The sequence below is a fragment of the Echiichthys vipera genome (assembly GCF_963691815.1).
Source record: "Echiichthys vipera genome assembly, chromosome: X".
NCBI classification, from domain to species: domain Eukaryota; kingdom Metazoa; phylum Chordata; class Actinopteri; order Perciformes; family Trachinidae; genus Echiichthys; species Echiichthys vipera.
This window is the reverse complement of record NC_139825.1, coordinates 43,164,274-43,178,238: the sequence shown is the minus strand read 5'-3', so window position 1 is coordinate 43,178,238 and position 13,965 is coordinate 43,164,274. Positions and strand designations below refer to the sequence as shown.

General features: G+C 45.9%; 1 protein-coding gene across 1 annotated transcript; it reads right to left on the bottom strand.

Annotated features, from left to right (window-relative positions):
- Positions 1-3,602: 3,602 nt before the first annotated feature.
- LOC310965632 (uncharacterized protein) lies at positions 3,603-13,748 on the bottom strand. The gene is made up of 5 exons (XM_083939336.1): positions 12,855-13,748; positions 10,018-10,185; positions 9,720-9,898; positions 9,305-9,545; positions 3,603-6,019 (listed from the first exon to the last, which is right to left on the bottom strand). The coding sequence occupies exons 1-5, from the start codon at positions 13,554-13,556 to the stop codon at positions 5,537-5,539; spliced, it is 1,773 nt and encodes a 590-aa protein (XP_083795462.1). The 5' UTR covers positions 13,557-13,748; the 3' UTR covers positions 3,603-5,536.
- Positions 13,749-13,965: the final 217 nt, after the last annotated feature.

Here is a 13,965-nt window from a genome sequence, read left to right as displayed (position 1 = left end):
TGGCTCCTTTCAACACAAAGGAGCAGCGGCTCTACTCCGAGTTCCTCACGGATGCTGAACTTCTCCCCCTCTCTCTAAGGGAGACTCCAGCCACCCTCCTGAGGAAACACATTTAGGCCGCTTGCCTCGTTCTTTGGGTCCTTACCCAGCTTTCATGACCACAGGTGAGGGTAGGAACGAAGATTGACCGGTAGATCCAGAGCTTTGCCTTTCAGCTCAGCTCTCTTTTCATCACAACGGTGCGGTAGAGCGACTGCAGCACCGCCCCCGCTGCTCCGATTCTCCGGCCAAACTCACGCTCCATCGTCCCCTCACTCATGAACATGATCCCAAGGTACTTAAACTCCTTCACTTGTGGTCAGGACTCATTTACTACCCGGAGTAAGCAATCCCCCGGTTTCCTGCTGAGAGCCATGGCCTCAGATTTAGAGGTGCTGATCCTCATCCCAGCCGTTTCACACTCGGCTGTGAACCGATCCAGTGAGTGCTGAAGGTCACTGACCGACGATGCCATCAGGACCACATCATCTGCAGAAAGCAGAGACGAGATCCTCAGCCCACCGAACTGCAACTCCTCCTCACCACGACTACGCCTCAATATCCTGTCCCATGTCCGGTTTCATTTATTTCCTCTAATAATTCAGGAATAAATGCGGTTTCCTTCCTGTCGTTGGGAGGTTTAACGTCACTGCTGTCTTGATTGGTTGCGTTTTAGATTAGTCAAGTTTATTTATATAGCACATTTCATACAAAGCGTGAACTCGATGTGCTTCAAGAGATTAAAACAAAGATAATTGTATAACATAAAATAACATATAGGATGAAAATAATGGTATCTTTGTAATAAATCCAGTGTTCTCCGGCCTGAACGTGTGGATTTAACAAACAATGGCAGAAAAACTGGCCGCAATCTGGAAATACTTGGTTTAAATGACCCGTTTCCCTTCAGGCAAAGACGCCCCAGTGTCCAAAATACCTCTAGATATAAACCACATAAAAGGTAAGAATAGATGTTTATATCTTTAACGGTCATGTACGGAAAATGGGCTTAAATAAGAAGAAGAATTATTACTTTATTAATCACGCAAGGATTTTTTGTTATTAATCATGTTACACACACAGGTCTGAAATACACACACATGCACACACAGACAGGACCTATGTACATGCAATTAAGGAGAGATGTCAGAGCGAGGGGGCTGCCAATGGATCAGCGCCCAGAGCAGTTGGGGGTTCGGTGCCTTGCTTAACAGCACCTCAGCCGTGCCCAGGAGATGAACTGGCACCTCTCCAGCCACCAGTCCACACTCCATTCATGGCAATTCCCAGCCGAGGCACCTATGGACTGAGCTACTGCCGCCCCCAATACGGCACAAACCAGACGATCTTAGTTCTGTACTTCGATGAGATTCGCTCGTTCCTGTCGTTGAAACACTGGCGGAAAATAAGGCTCAGGGAGGTGCTGGAAATCCTTGAGCACACTTGGACTTCCATAAAGCGCCTTTCTAGTCTTCTGACTACTGAAGGCGCTTTCACAGTGTTTGTCACATTCACCCATTCACACAGACATTCACACTGATGGCAGACCACCTAATGTAACCATTCATACCACATTTAAACACCTGTGCAGCACGAGGAGCATTTCGAGGTTCAGTGTCTTGCCCAAGGACACTTCGACATGTGGACCGGGGGAGGTGGGGATCGAACCGCCAATCTCTCGAGAGGAGGACGATCCACTCTCCCACTAAGCCACAGTCGTCTCTGAATTCATTTTATTTTTAATTTTACTGTTTTCAAGGACTGAATAAAGTGCTTTAAATGTTATAAAGTGATCTGAAATAACGCAAATAAAAGCAGATCTTCACGTTTGAGAGACTGAAAACAGCTTTTTCTGACATTTTTGCATGAAAAATTACTTTTTTACTCCCTAAGAATTGAGCTGCGTTGTTTCTTTGGTGGAAAGATTCTTTCAGATTCTCCATCTCTTCACGTTCATGGTCACTGTGGGTTTTTTTCCCCCAACTTTATTATTAAAATCATGAACAAACAACATCGGTTACATCATTAACATTAAAGAGGAGCAGGTGCACAATAGAGATTCATGAGAACGTAAAATACTAAATACTAATACTAAATAATTCAGAATAATGAAATTAAAGCTAGAATCAGTTTGTACCATTAAAGACTTGAGGGGGAAAAAATTAAAAAGTAAAACAACGAAATTAAAGTTAAAAAGAACATAAAAGGGTTTTTCAAAGCGCTATGAGTAAAGTGGGATATTAATACATCAGGTGAGGAATCAGGGCGGAGCCATCATCATGTCCAGCAAGTTTGAAGTTGATTGGATCAAGTATGTGGGCGTGAGACACTCGTATGTAGATGGCGAGCAACCAAAGTTTGTGTGAGCCCTAGCAACCACGCCCTTTGATCTACAGACTTGAATTAACTCCTCCCAGGGATTTAACACGACTGACTTTAAAGCAGCCAGTACCATCTAAAGACATGTCCGATCAAACGACACTCGGTACTTTTCCTATTTTTCGCTCTGTAGCTTGGTGTTAAAGTTAGGCCACTGCCATAGTTAAGAGACAGGAAGTAGCTGTAAGAAACAGGAAGTAGCTGTAAGAAACAGGAAGTAGCTGTAATTTCAGCATATATTGTCCAATCTGCACCAAATTCCTCATGTATGACAAGAGTCATGGCTTGAACACATCTACATCTCAATATTGACTCACAGTCATAGCGCCCCCTGCTGGCAACAGGAAGTCACGTTTTTACATGTCTTCCTACTTTAACAAACTCCTACAAGAGATTTAACACGTTTGACTCCTAGTTTTCACTGCACCGCGTGGGCGTGGCATGGCGCCAAAGTCAGCCATATCGCCAAACAAGACTAAGTTGTTGATACCTGCCACATACATTTTCCGATTTTCCACAAATTTGTCATAAATGATAAGAGTCGCATCCTGAACGCACCTACTTCTCAATATTGACAAACAATAAATAACATTCTTGAAAATTGGTAGGCACATATAACTCATCAAGACGTACAAAAAACGTCATGGAGTGAGGTGATATGCAAAATCTAACAGGAAGTCAGCCATTATTAAATTTATGCCCATTTTTGCACATTTGCACTCATTCATTCATCTTCAACCGTTTGTCCCTGTCGGGTCGCGGGGGGGCTAGAGCCGATCCCAGCTGACATCGGGCGTGAGGCGGTGTACACCCTGGACAGGACGCCAGTCTATCACAGGACACATAGAGACAAACAGAGACAGACAACCATTCACACCTACGGGTGATTTAGAGTCATCAATGAACCGAACACCTGCACGTCTTTGGACTGTGGGAGGAAACCGGACAACCCGGAGAAAACCCACGCAGACACGGGGACAACATGCAAACTCCACACAGAAGGATTTGAACCAGGAACCCTATTGCTGTGAGGTGACAGTGCTAATCCCCACACCACCGTGCCGCACTTTAACGAACATCCGTTCTTCGCCGCAACACCTGAAATGAGCAGCAACAGGTGAGTCAGACAGAGACAAGACGGTCGATGCCTTACACATTTTTATTTACAAACTTAAACAGGAAGTTCAGCATCAGACTCGCTGTGGTTCAACTGGCTGAACATCAGATCTGAGACCAACAGAGAGGAAACACGTATGTCACCGTCCTCAACTCAAAACGAAAAAATAGAAATCCTATGAGAAACTTAAAGAAAACAAACCCTTGAAACAGATCAAACTATACACAATTGCAGTGTCAGAAAATGTCCTTTTATCATTTTCTAACTAGGAGACAAAAGTTCAGCCGCGTACAAAGTATTCAGTGAACGAAGGATAACAAACACTTTATTTTATGGACCTTAATTTTCTAATTATGTCGTGGAAAGAACTTTGTATTCTGTTACTGATAATAGGACAAATTGTAAGCGTATCCTCCCGTGTCCAGCTGACGTCCTGTGTTGTGACTAAAATGTTAAACTGCACCAGTTCAGAGATAAAGATCGTAAGTGCAACAGTTCAACACTCAACACTCTCACTCTTAGTACATTACACAGTCCTTTCTTTGACACTCTGAGGAAATTACAGCCTATAAAATAAAGTGTTACCAAGAAAAAAGATTGTTTTTTAAATTCTGAAGAACTTTGAATTCTGATAAAAAGAATAAAGTCGTGTTTTTGATGAATTCATTATTAGTTTTTTGTTTCCTGTGTTTTCTTAAAATGGCTTTCAGGGCTGTTTACGTCACGTTGGAGTTCAGTTAATTACCAGTTTAGCATTAAAGTGAACACTCAGGTCGATAAAACCCCCAGATTTTCCTGAAAGCTCTGGTTTAAAGATGTTTTGCGGTTTAATAAAGTTGTTGACAGTATTTCAAACATGACGACAGCCATCTTGAGTTGTCGAGTAATGAACCAATAACGGCGGACTTCCAACAAGCGCATTAAACTTCTGATGCGTTCACCACGGCCAGCAAACGGTAAACAAAGTTGTGCATCCACTCGGCTCCGTTTCGACCGTTTCAAACTATTAAACGCACAGCTTGAGTCTATAACAGCCTCATCATTTCAGGAGGAAAAACAAACCGTTTTTTGCGTTTATAAACTTTACTTTGTGCAGAGTCTTGCGGAGAAACTCTACGCTGTGAAAGCTGCAGTGAAGTTTCCTCCCCTACAGAACTGACTCCTTGTTACTTAACCATAATCCTCCTGTGAGATCTTTAAACATTTAAATTTACAAAAAGGCATGTTCGGGGTCGCTCAGCACCCCTGAAGCCAGAAATGAGGCTTTTTCCGTCCCCTCGTACTTTCTACACGTCCTATTCACCCTAAGTGTCGTTGTGTTTCCCCCTGAAAGTCAAAGTCTCAGTCAATATTAAGGGTGTCAAAGAAAATCAAGGAGCTTTCAGTAATTAATTCCAGTAAGATCTATGAATATAAACATTTTCCTTGTAAAATTTCAACTTTTTTTTATCCTAATATTGACTTTTTTGACTGGCTTTAATCGTGGTTTAACATTGTGCCCTTTTCCCAACATTATTTATACGTTCAATTTCTTTTATCTACTCACGTACGTCCCTAACGAGTGGTACCACATTATATAGCTCTGTGCAGAAACCTTTTCCAAGATTTGAAATCGAACGTATTCGTTAATTGCTATTGAATTACCAGGAAACTATGGGACCTGCAGAACGTTAACAAAACAAAACGACAGTATTTTGGAGCCGCTAACGACCTCTATGGAAGCTGGAGCAGAAGAGAAGGTTGAGCCTGAGATCCAGAAGTCGAGACACTAAACGAACGCGCGGATAACCGACCACGTGATCAGTCAGCTGTGGGAATAAACAAACCGTTTTAAACGTAGAGAAAAAAAGAAAGAAAGTAAAGCAAATTAAAGTTTCCCTCCACGGTTACGGACCTCCTACATTTCCCAGAATCCCTTTCAGCGCCTCACGGAGAAGAGGGCGGGGCCTGCTCTCTGATTGGAGGAGGGGTGTGTTGTTCTTTGGCGGAGCCTACAAAGTCTTAAGGAGCTGAGAGGTCGGATCGTCCCACTTCTGAGTGTCCCTTCAGCGGGTCGAGCCGCACAACCACCACCCGCTTCTTCTTCTGCTCCGACCCTTCGTCCTCCTCCTCCTCCTCCTCCCCCTCCTCCTCCTCCCTCTCCTTCAGCTTTCGTTTCCCTCTCTCCTTCCTCTTCTGCTCCTTCCTCTGCTTCTTCGCCTTCTTCCTCCTCTTCTTTTCCAGCGCTGCATTTTCTTCCACGTCTTGGTGTTGAACTTCCTCCTCTTCCCCTTCTTCCTCCTCTACCGCCATTTCTATTCCCTCTTCCTCTTCGTCCTCCTCTTCGTCCTCCTCATCATCCTCTTCTTCTTCTTCCTCCTCCTCCTCTTCTTCTTCTTCCTCTTCCTCCTCTTCTTCGATACCCTCTTCCTCCAAGTCATTCATCTGTTCTCCTTTCATCTGCTCTTGTTTCATCTTCAGTCTCTGTCGTCCGTTCTGCGTTAGCTGCAAGGAACAGAACACAAAGTTAAGAAGCGTGTTCACGTCTCTGATTATATGTTTTAGTTTATACGTTTTTCAGCAAATAAACACACGCAAACCAACATTCACGCAAACACACCGCAACCCGAAAAGTACATCTGAGCCTGAACGTTCAACTCTTCAGATATTTTGTTTCAGTTTGGTTTTCAATTTTTGGGTTTGATTATTTGCTTGTTTGTTTTTTTCAAAAGCGCAGAATCCTTAAAAAGTAACGCCTTTATTTAAACCTACGTGTTGCAGCAAAGTGTTTCCATTTACGGCGTTATACTTTCATTTAGGGCGCACTCACACTGTCCTTCCGCACCAGGCCAAAACAGGTTTTTCGGGTCAAGCTTAGTGCGTTTGACCAGTGTGAGTGCAACAACTCCGCGCATAACTGCGGCCAGCTGGCCGTCCACGGCCCGTCTGAGAGAGGTGGGCTTTTGTAGAGCACGTTTGCACATGTACGAGCACGACGCCTACGGCGGTTCTGATGTCATTTCCTGTGCACCTGTTCGGACATAGAAATTAGAAGGAGGGACCATGCGCGGACATTTACAACAACAACAATGGCGGTGAAAGGTTCACGTTGGTGTGATGCGGAGGTGGAGTGTTTACTGCAGATTTGGTCGATGAAAAGATTCAAAAACAGTCGAACAAGACGCACAAAAACTCAGAGGTCTATGGAAAGATTTGTAAACAAAGCGACGCATCGCGATGACGTCAATCAATGCGTGTGACGTGTTACGGCGTGATGGCGTATGGACAGCGAGAAGAATTGGCCGAGGCCCAGGCAGTGTGAGTACAAACGGGCCTGGGGCGCGGGGGGGAGAGGGCGGGGGGGACAAATACCCTAAAGCACGGGGCGCGGTGTGGAAGTACAGTGTGAGTGCGCTCTTAGCGTTGCTTCTCTCTGTCCTCACGCTGCGCCTGGGTGCACAACAGAGAGCTGCAAGAGCGACTCGGCAGTCAGAGAACGTGTTGCTCTCTTTACCAACATTAGCTGCTCCGCTTCAATAAAAACGTGCATGCAGGCTGAAATTCACTGCAATGTTCTGAGCAGAGGAAGTCCACCCTCCACTAATTTATTAATTTTACTAAAACACTGCAGCGAAAAAGAAAAGGCTCATCAGCGATGTCACTGGAACAAAGTACTTGTAATTACCCTCAGTATTTAAAGCACCACCTCAAACTTGGAGCAGATTTGTTACATCTCCTTAAAGTGTAATTCCAGCCTAAAAATCATCCCAGGGTCTTTTTCAGCATTTACATACATCAAATAAACCATCGAGAGTTTTGTTAGTGTAACAACTAATAACAGAGAGAAATCGCTAACAGTCGGACGTGGCTAACAGTTATTAGCTCGGGGCAGTACGGTGAAGGCATTCAAAGGTCTTTTTTAACCACTAATGCTGCTGAAAATAACAGCAAACCTCTGCAGCAGCATGAGAAGAGTCCCTACACACAAAACAAAGCACCAATGGGCTCCTTCCTTTGGGATTGACTTTGGTAATCCACTTGAATGGACTTTACTATGAGAGGAGCTGGTACAGGGGCCAGTAGGTAAGTCTTTAAAACTCTCTTTTAATAAACTCTGGGTTCACTAACTACGTTGTTGGTGCTTTGTTTTGTGTGTAGGGACTCTTATCATGCTGCTGCAGAGGTTTGCTGTTATTTTCAGCAGCATTAGTGGTTAAAAAAGACGTTTGAATGCCTTCACCGTGCTGCGCCAAGCTAACCAGTGTTAGCCACGTCCGGCTGTTAGCGACTCTACAGGATTTCTCCGTTAATAGTTTAATCTCCAGTGTTTCCTCAGGGGGCCTGCCAGTTTGGGAGTTGTCTCTGGTCTGGCCGCGGGGGGTGCTGTCCCGTGGACAGTTCCGGCCAGGACGACTAGAGGGCTCTGCACCTTGGTGCGGAGGCTCCTGTCTGCCCGGGTTGGGGTGGTCTCTCCTTGGACTGGGATCTCTCCCGGTCTGGTTGGCCCCCCAAAGGTAGCTTCCTCTAGCCTCCTGATTTTATTCGATGTTTCTCTTTTTCTGTACATCTCTGTGACTTGGCACTTTGCGATACTTTTCTGTATGAACAGCGTCATATAAATAAAGGTTGATTTGATTTGATTATAGTGGTTACATGAAAAAAAAAAAGTCTTGATGGCTTATTTGATGTGTGTAAGAGCGGAAAAAGAGCTAAGTTGAATTCGCACCAGAATTACACTTTGAGATTTGAAAATTGTGGCACTTGGCAAAAAAAAGCACTGATAACTATAATCTCCTAGACCTTTCTCTTCTTCTTTTGTGATTTTTTATCTTGCGACACTCTGGAGGTTGAGAGCCTAATGTCTTTAACTCTTTACCAAGTCTCCATGTTCCCGACTTCATCACATAAACGACTAAAACTAGATCAACCTCTTCAATGAGTACATGTTGAATACTTCCTTTACTCTAGATGTTAATTTTATCTGTATTTGCGGTTGTTTAGTCGCTAAAGCTTGATACGTGCATTTAAATATTGGAGACGCCTTATTTCCTTCTTCTCCTTTGTTACATATGTTCAGTTATTCATCGTGACATTACAATTATGCAAACAAAAACATTCTGTGTGCTGCCATTGTTTGTGTTACAAGTCAGGGCGCACTCACACTGTCCGTCCGTACCGTGCCCCGTGCTTTAGGGTACTTGTCCTCCCCTCCCTCTCCCCCCGCGGCCCAGGCCTGTTTGTACTCACACTACCTGGGCCTCGGTGAATGCTTCTTGTTGTCTATACGCCATCACGCCGTAACACTTCACACGCATTGACAATGCATCACTTTGTTTACAAATCTTTCCACAGACCTCAGAGTTTTTGTGCGTCTTGTCGACTGTTTTTGAATCTTTTCATCGACCAAATCTGCAGTAAACACTCCACCTCCACATCACACCAACGTGAACCTTTCACAGCCATTGTTTTAAAGGTCCGCGCATGGTCCCTCCTTCTTTTTTCTATGTCCCAACAGGCGCACAGAAAATGACGTCAGAACCGCCGTAGGCCTCGCGCTCGTACACGTGCGCACGCTCGTGCTCGTACACGTGCAAACTTGCTTTACAAAAGCCCACCTCTCCCAAACGGGACGTGGCCAGCAAGCGTACCGCTCCTAGGCGCAGTACGGTTGCACTCACACTGGTCAAACGAACTAGACTTTACCCGTGAAACGTGCTTGGGCACGGTACGGATGGACAGTGTGAGTGCACCCTTAGTCTTGATCCCTGCACCACTGATCATGTTACTCACCGTCTTCTTGCCGCTTCGGAGTCGGTGCAGCAGTAACCTGACGGTGTCTTTGTTTTGACATAGTCCCATCGTGTTGAGGGCCTCAAGAGCGGAGCCCGAGCAGCCCTGCTGGCGGAGCTCTGCCCCCACGGCGGCCTGCAGGAAGTTGTTCTTCCAGATGTTTCTGGTGAAGAGCGGGATGGAGAGTGCCACCACAGTCCGGCGCTCCAGCAGCGTCTGGGCCTGGTCCTCGGACACCAGGCTGCCACACACACACACACACACACACACACACACACACACAGAACAGATGCTCATCAGATCAGAGGGTTACTGCATCATTCAGAAGGAAGAGATGAACCAGCTATAAAAGCGTGACCCAATGTTGTTAAAGGTTGTGTGAACTCGGCGCCGGCGTGTCCCGGCTCAGACTCACTGGCTGCTCTTGGAGAGGGTGTTGATGTCGGGGAACAGCGAAGTGAGGCAGGTGGTGACGAGTGGAGCCTTTTCCTGTGCCCAGTTCAGACAGCGCCGCCATGGGAAGGACGACAACGGCTTCCTGCTCGACACCTTCTGATGGAAGGGACTGTCCGTCTGTCGCGTCAGCACCTTCATCTGCAGCGCCACCATGAAACACACCAGGCAGCGGTTATACAATGACAAAAAACAAGTGTCTTATGAGGCGTTAAAGTCGGTTATATGATCCCGATCGACAGGCGGAGCTTCGTCCTCACCTCCTCTTTCAGCTGTTTGCTCCAGAACTCCATCATGGGCTTCCGGGCGCCTTTGGCGGACCAGAGCATTTTGAAAGCAGCCTTGTAGCAGGACTTGCTCACCAACAAAGCCGCTTTGCTCTTCTTCCCCATCCTGCCGCTTTTCTTCCTCTTGTCTCTCAACTCTGACTGTAGTCGCCAACACAGAGGACACAAAGGGAAAACGTCAATCTGCATGTTTCTCTTACAGGGCGTAAGTTGAGTAGAGTGATATCAGCCGTACTCTGGTTTTAGAAATGACTTGAGTCGGACTAATAGACAAGAAACTCATTAAGTTTTTATTTACCGGATTTTCCGCACTATAAGTTGCACCTAAAAACCTTCACATGTCTCAAAAGCCGACAGTGCGCCTTATAATCTGGTGCTCCTTATATATGGACCAATATTGAGCCACAACACGTCTCGCAACTACGATGAGCAGCCGCCGACTCCATTTTCCCCCGTAGAAGAAGTAACGCGCGGTGCACGTTGAGATATACGACTGCGCGCAGCGTGCCGTTTCATTTCCATGTGTGTGTTTGTGTAAAGAGCCCAAAATGGCTCCTGTTAAGAGACACGCTTACGACGCAGAGTTTACACTCAAGGCCATTAGTCACGCAGCAGAACACGGGAATAGAGCAGCAGCCAGAGAGTTGAACATGAACCAATCAATGGTGCCGAAGTGGAGGAAGCAACAAGACGACCTCCCCTGACTGTTGTGTTGATGTTCCCTTTAGCGCAGCTTCATCTAATGGATGCAGAACGTAACCCCAGCCTCGACTGCAGCGTTTATTCTATGCGCCTTATAATGCGGTGCGCCGTATATTGCGGAAAATACGGTAAATGCATGATAAAAATCTAATTATCTCATATTTAGTCCACTACATAAATAGTAATTAACAGTAGACATTCAGGCAACACTTCAAAATAGCAAACACACTTTACACGTTGGTAACTTTCTGTAAAAAATATTGTTTTTTTAATCATATTTTCTGAAATTGTCACTGTTATTTCAGCACAGTGAGGACAGCGATCAGGGGAAAAGGTGTCTCTACCTCTCTCTGCATGCTCCTAATGTCATCTGCTAGATCCACTGTACCCGACTGACGACCAATCAGAGCTGAGGAGTCTCTGACGCAGTGTCAGTAAATGATACTGGGCGACACTGATCGAATATAAACTAAGATTCTGTCACTGTGTTACATATCTCTTACATACAAACGTATTATAGTGAACGGTTGCGCTGTAATTTGAGAAGTAGCGCTGTTTCGTTTGCCCTGATGCATCCAGAAGCATTTTGGAAAGTAAACTCATTAAGTTTTTATATAAATGCATTTTAAAAATCTATTTATCTCGTATTTAGTCCACTACATAAACAATAATTCTCAGTAGACATTCAGACAACACTTCAAAATAGCAAACACACGTTATAGTGAATAGTTTGACAGCATACGTTACTTTACGCACAGAGATGAAACTTTTATCTGTGCTTCGCAATTAGAGAATATTTATTAAAGACATAGATTCAAAGCAGAATAGTCCACAGTGAGTGGACCGTACCATCTTTACCTTGCTGTTGCAGTGGCTTTTGCGGACTGGGCAAATTTTTTGAGGCGTTTTTCTACAGCAGGATTTTTTTCGTGGGTCTCATTTTCTAACAGATCTGTTGTTGAGATTTACGTGATTATTAAAAAACATCCCGAAACACGTGTGATGTTTTGAATATGCAGAAAGTTTTGAACGACACTGAGGAAAAGTTAATAATAATGACATAAATGATCTACATAAAGACATTCGCACCATATATTGAAGCAGAAAAGGCAAAAATTGTTGCAGGAAATAAGTTTTCAGAGGGATGACCCCAGGTTATAATCACGGACGGATCATGAGAGAATGGCTCCCTGGGCACAGACCTGTAAGGGGCCCCCCACTCTGTCTACATATAACACACCCAAACTCAGTTGACGTACTTATTTTGTGTCCCTTTGTGGTCATTTTACGAGCCTTTGTGGTCATTTTGTGTCACTTTGAGGTCATTTTGTGTCACTTTGAGGTTACTTTGTGTCCCTTTGAGGTCATTTTACAAGCCTTTGAGGTCATTTTGCATCCCTTTGTGGTCATTTTGCGTCCCTCTGTGGTCATTTTGTGTCACTTTGGGGTCATTTTGCGTCCCTTAAAGATCATTTGACATCCCTTTATGGTCATTTTGTGTCACTTTGGGGTCATTTTGTGTCACTTTGGGGTCATTTTGTGTCCCTTTAAGATCATTTTACGCCCCTTTGTTATTTTGCGTCCCTTTGTGGTCATTTGACGTCACTTTGAGGTCATTTTACGTCCCTTCGAGGTCATTTTATGTCCCTGTGGTCATTTTGTGTCACTTTGAGGTCCTTTGAGGTCATGTTACAGCCCTTTGTGGTCATGCTGTGTCACTTTGTGGTCATGTGTCACTTTGAGGTCATTTTACGTCACTTTGTGATCATTTTGTGTCACTTTGAGGTTATTTGACGGCACTTTGTGATCATTTTGTGTCACTTTGTGGTCATTTTGTGTCACTTTGAGGTTATTTTGCATGTCCTTGTAGTTGTTTTACATCCTTTTTCCCTACATTTTTAGTTTGATATGTCTTGTTGTTGTTCTTGTCTGTTTTTTTAACTGGTTTTATGTGTTTAGTTAGTTTTGCACCTCCTTGCAGTCATTTATGGTAATTTGACACTGAATATAAATAACTATCTTGCTATTTATTTTATTTATTTGTTATTTAAATGCTCAACGATTGACTAATCACACACACACACACACACACACACACACACACACACCTGTCTTGTCTGGGGCGGTTTCAGCCACACGGTCCTCTTCCCGGTCTGTTTGCGTTTGCACTTGCTCCGGATCACCTGCGCGCAGGTCTCGCACAGGAAGGACTTGTCGTGCACCGTGGTGTCCGGGAAGATCCACTGCACCGTCTCCGGGGTGGTGAAGGTGTACACCGCCCTCCGGTTGAAGCTGCGGCCCTGGCGCTCGAACTCAGCCTTGCAGGAGGAGCAGTGCTTGTCCCCCGGCCGCTTGTGGCGTCGCCGGTTGTATCCTCCTCTCATAGTCGGGGCGGGGGAGAGGGAGATGTCGGTGCCTCTTGTCATCACGGGCGGTGCTACGATCTCCAGCAGGGTGAACTCCTCCACATCAGCCCCACCGGCGCAGTCCACCTCCGCACCCACGGCCGGCTCGGGGAGCTCCCCCTGTATGGAGGGCTGCCCCGGGGAGCTGTGCTCGGGTTCCGCCGCGGTCTTGAAGCTCTCCTGCGCGGCGGGGACTCCTCCGTCAGCCGCCGGCGCACCTGAACACAACTCCGGGGAAGTGAAGTCCTCCCCCGCGGCGGTGTTGTGGGCATAGTCGTGCTCGTTCGTCGCGGGCTCCTCCTGGTTCACCGCGGGGGTCTCGGTGGTTTCGCTCGCCATGATGAGCGGAGGGTCGCCGGGGTGAGTCAACAGATACACGCAGAAAGAAGACGTGTCCGCGGGCATCGCTGTCCACAGCGGCGGGAGGCTAACGGCACGAGCTCACGGTAGAGCCCGCTGCAATAAAACAACGGCACCGACAGGCTGACCTTTCAAAGTAAAACTCACCCGGGCACTTTCTGGGGCGTGTGCAGGGAAGTTAATCGGGTATGGAGGCACAACAAAGGCAGGTTTTGTTTCGGTCGGAACAGCTCACGGTGCAGATGTTCAGAAGGGATGTGACCAACAGGATGTGGCCGCTTATAAACAATATAGGTTCCGTTTTTCTGGTGAACCGACAGGCGAGCGGCGCCCCCAGGCGGTGGGAGGTCGGTACTGCACACCACAGACAGGTGTAACCATAGACATATAAAGAGTAGATGCCGCATCGAACGTTGGGCCGCGAGAAATGCGGCCGCCATCTTGGATCGGTCAT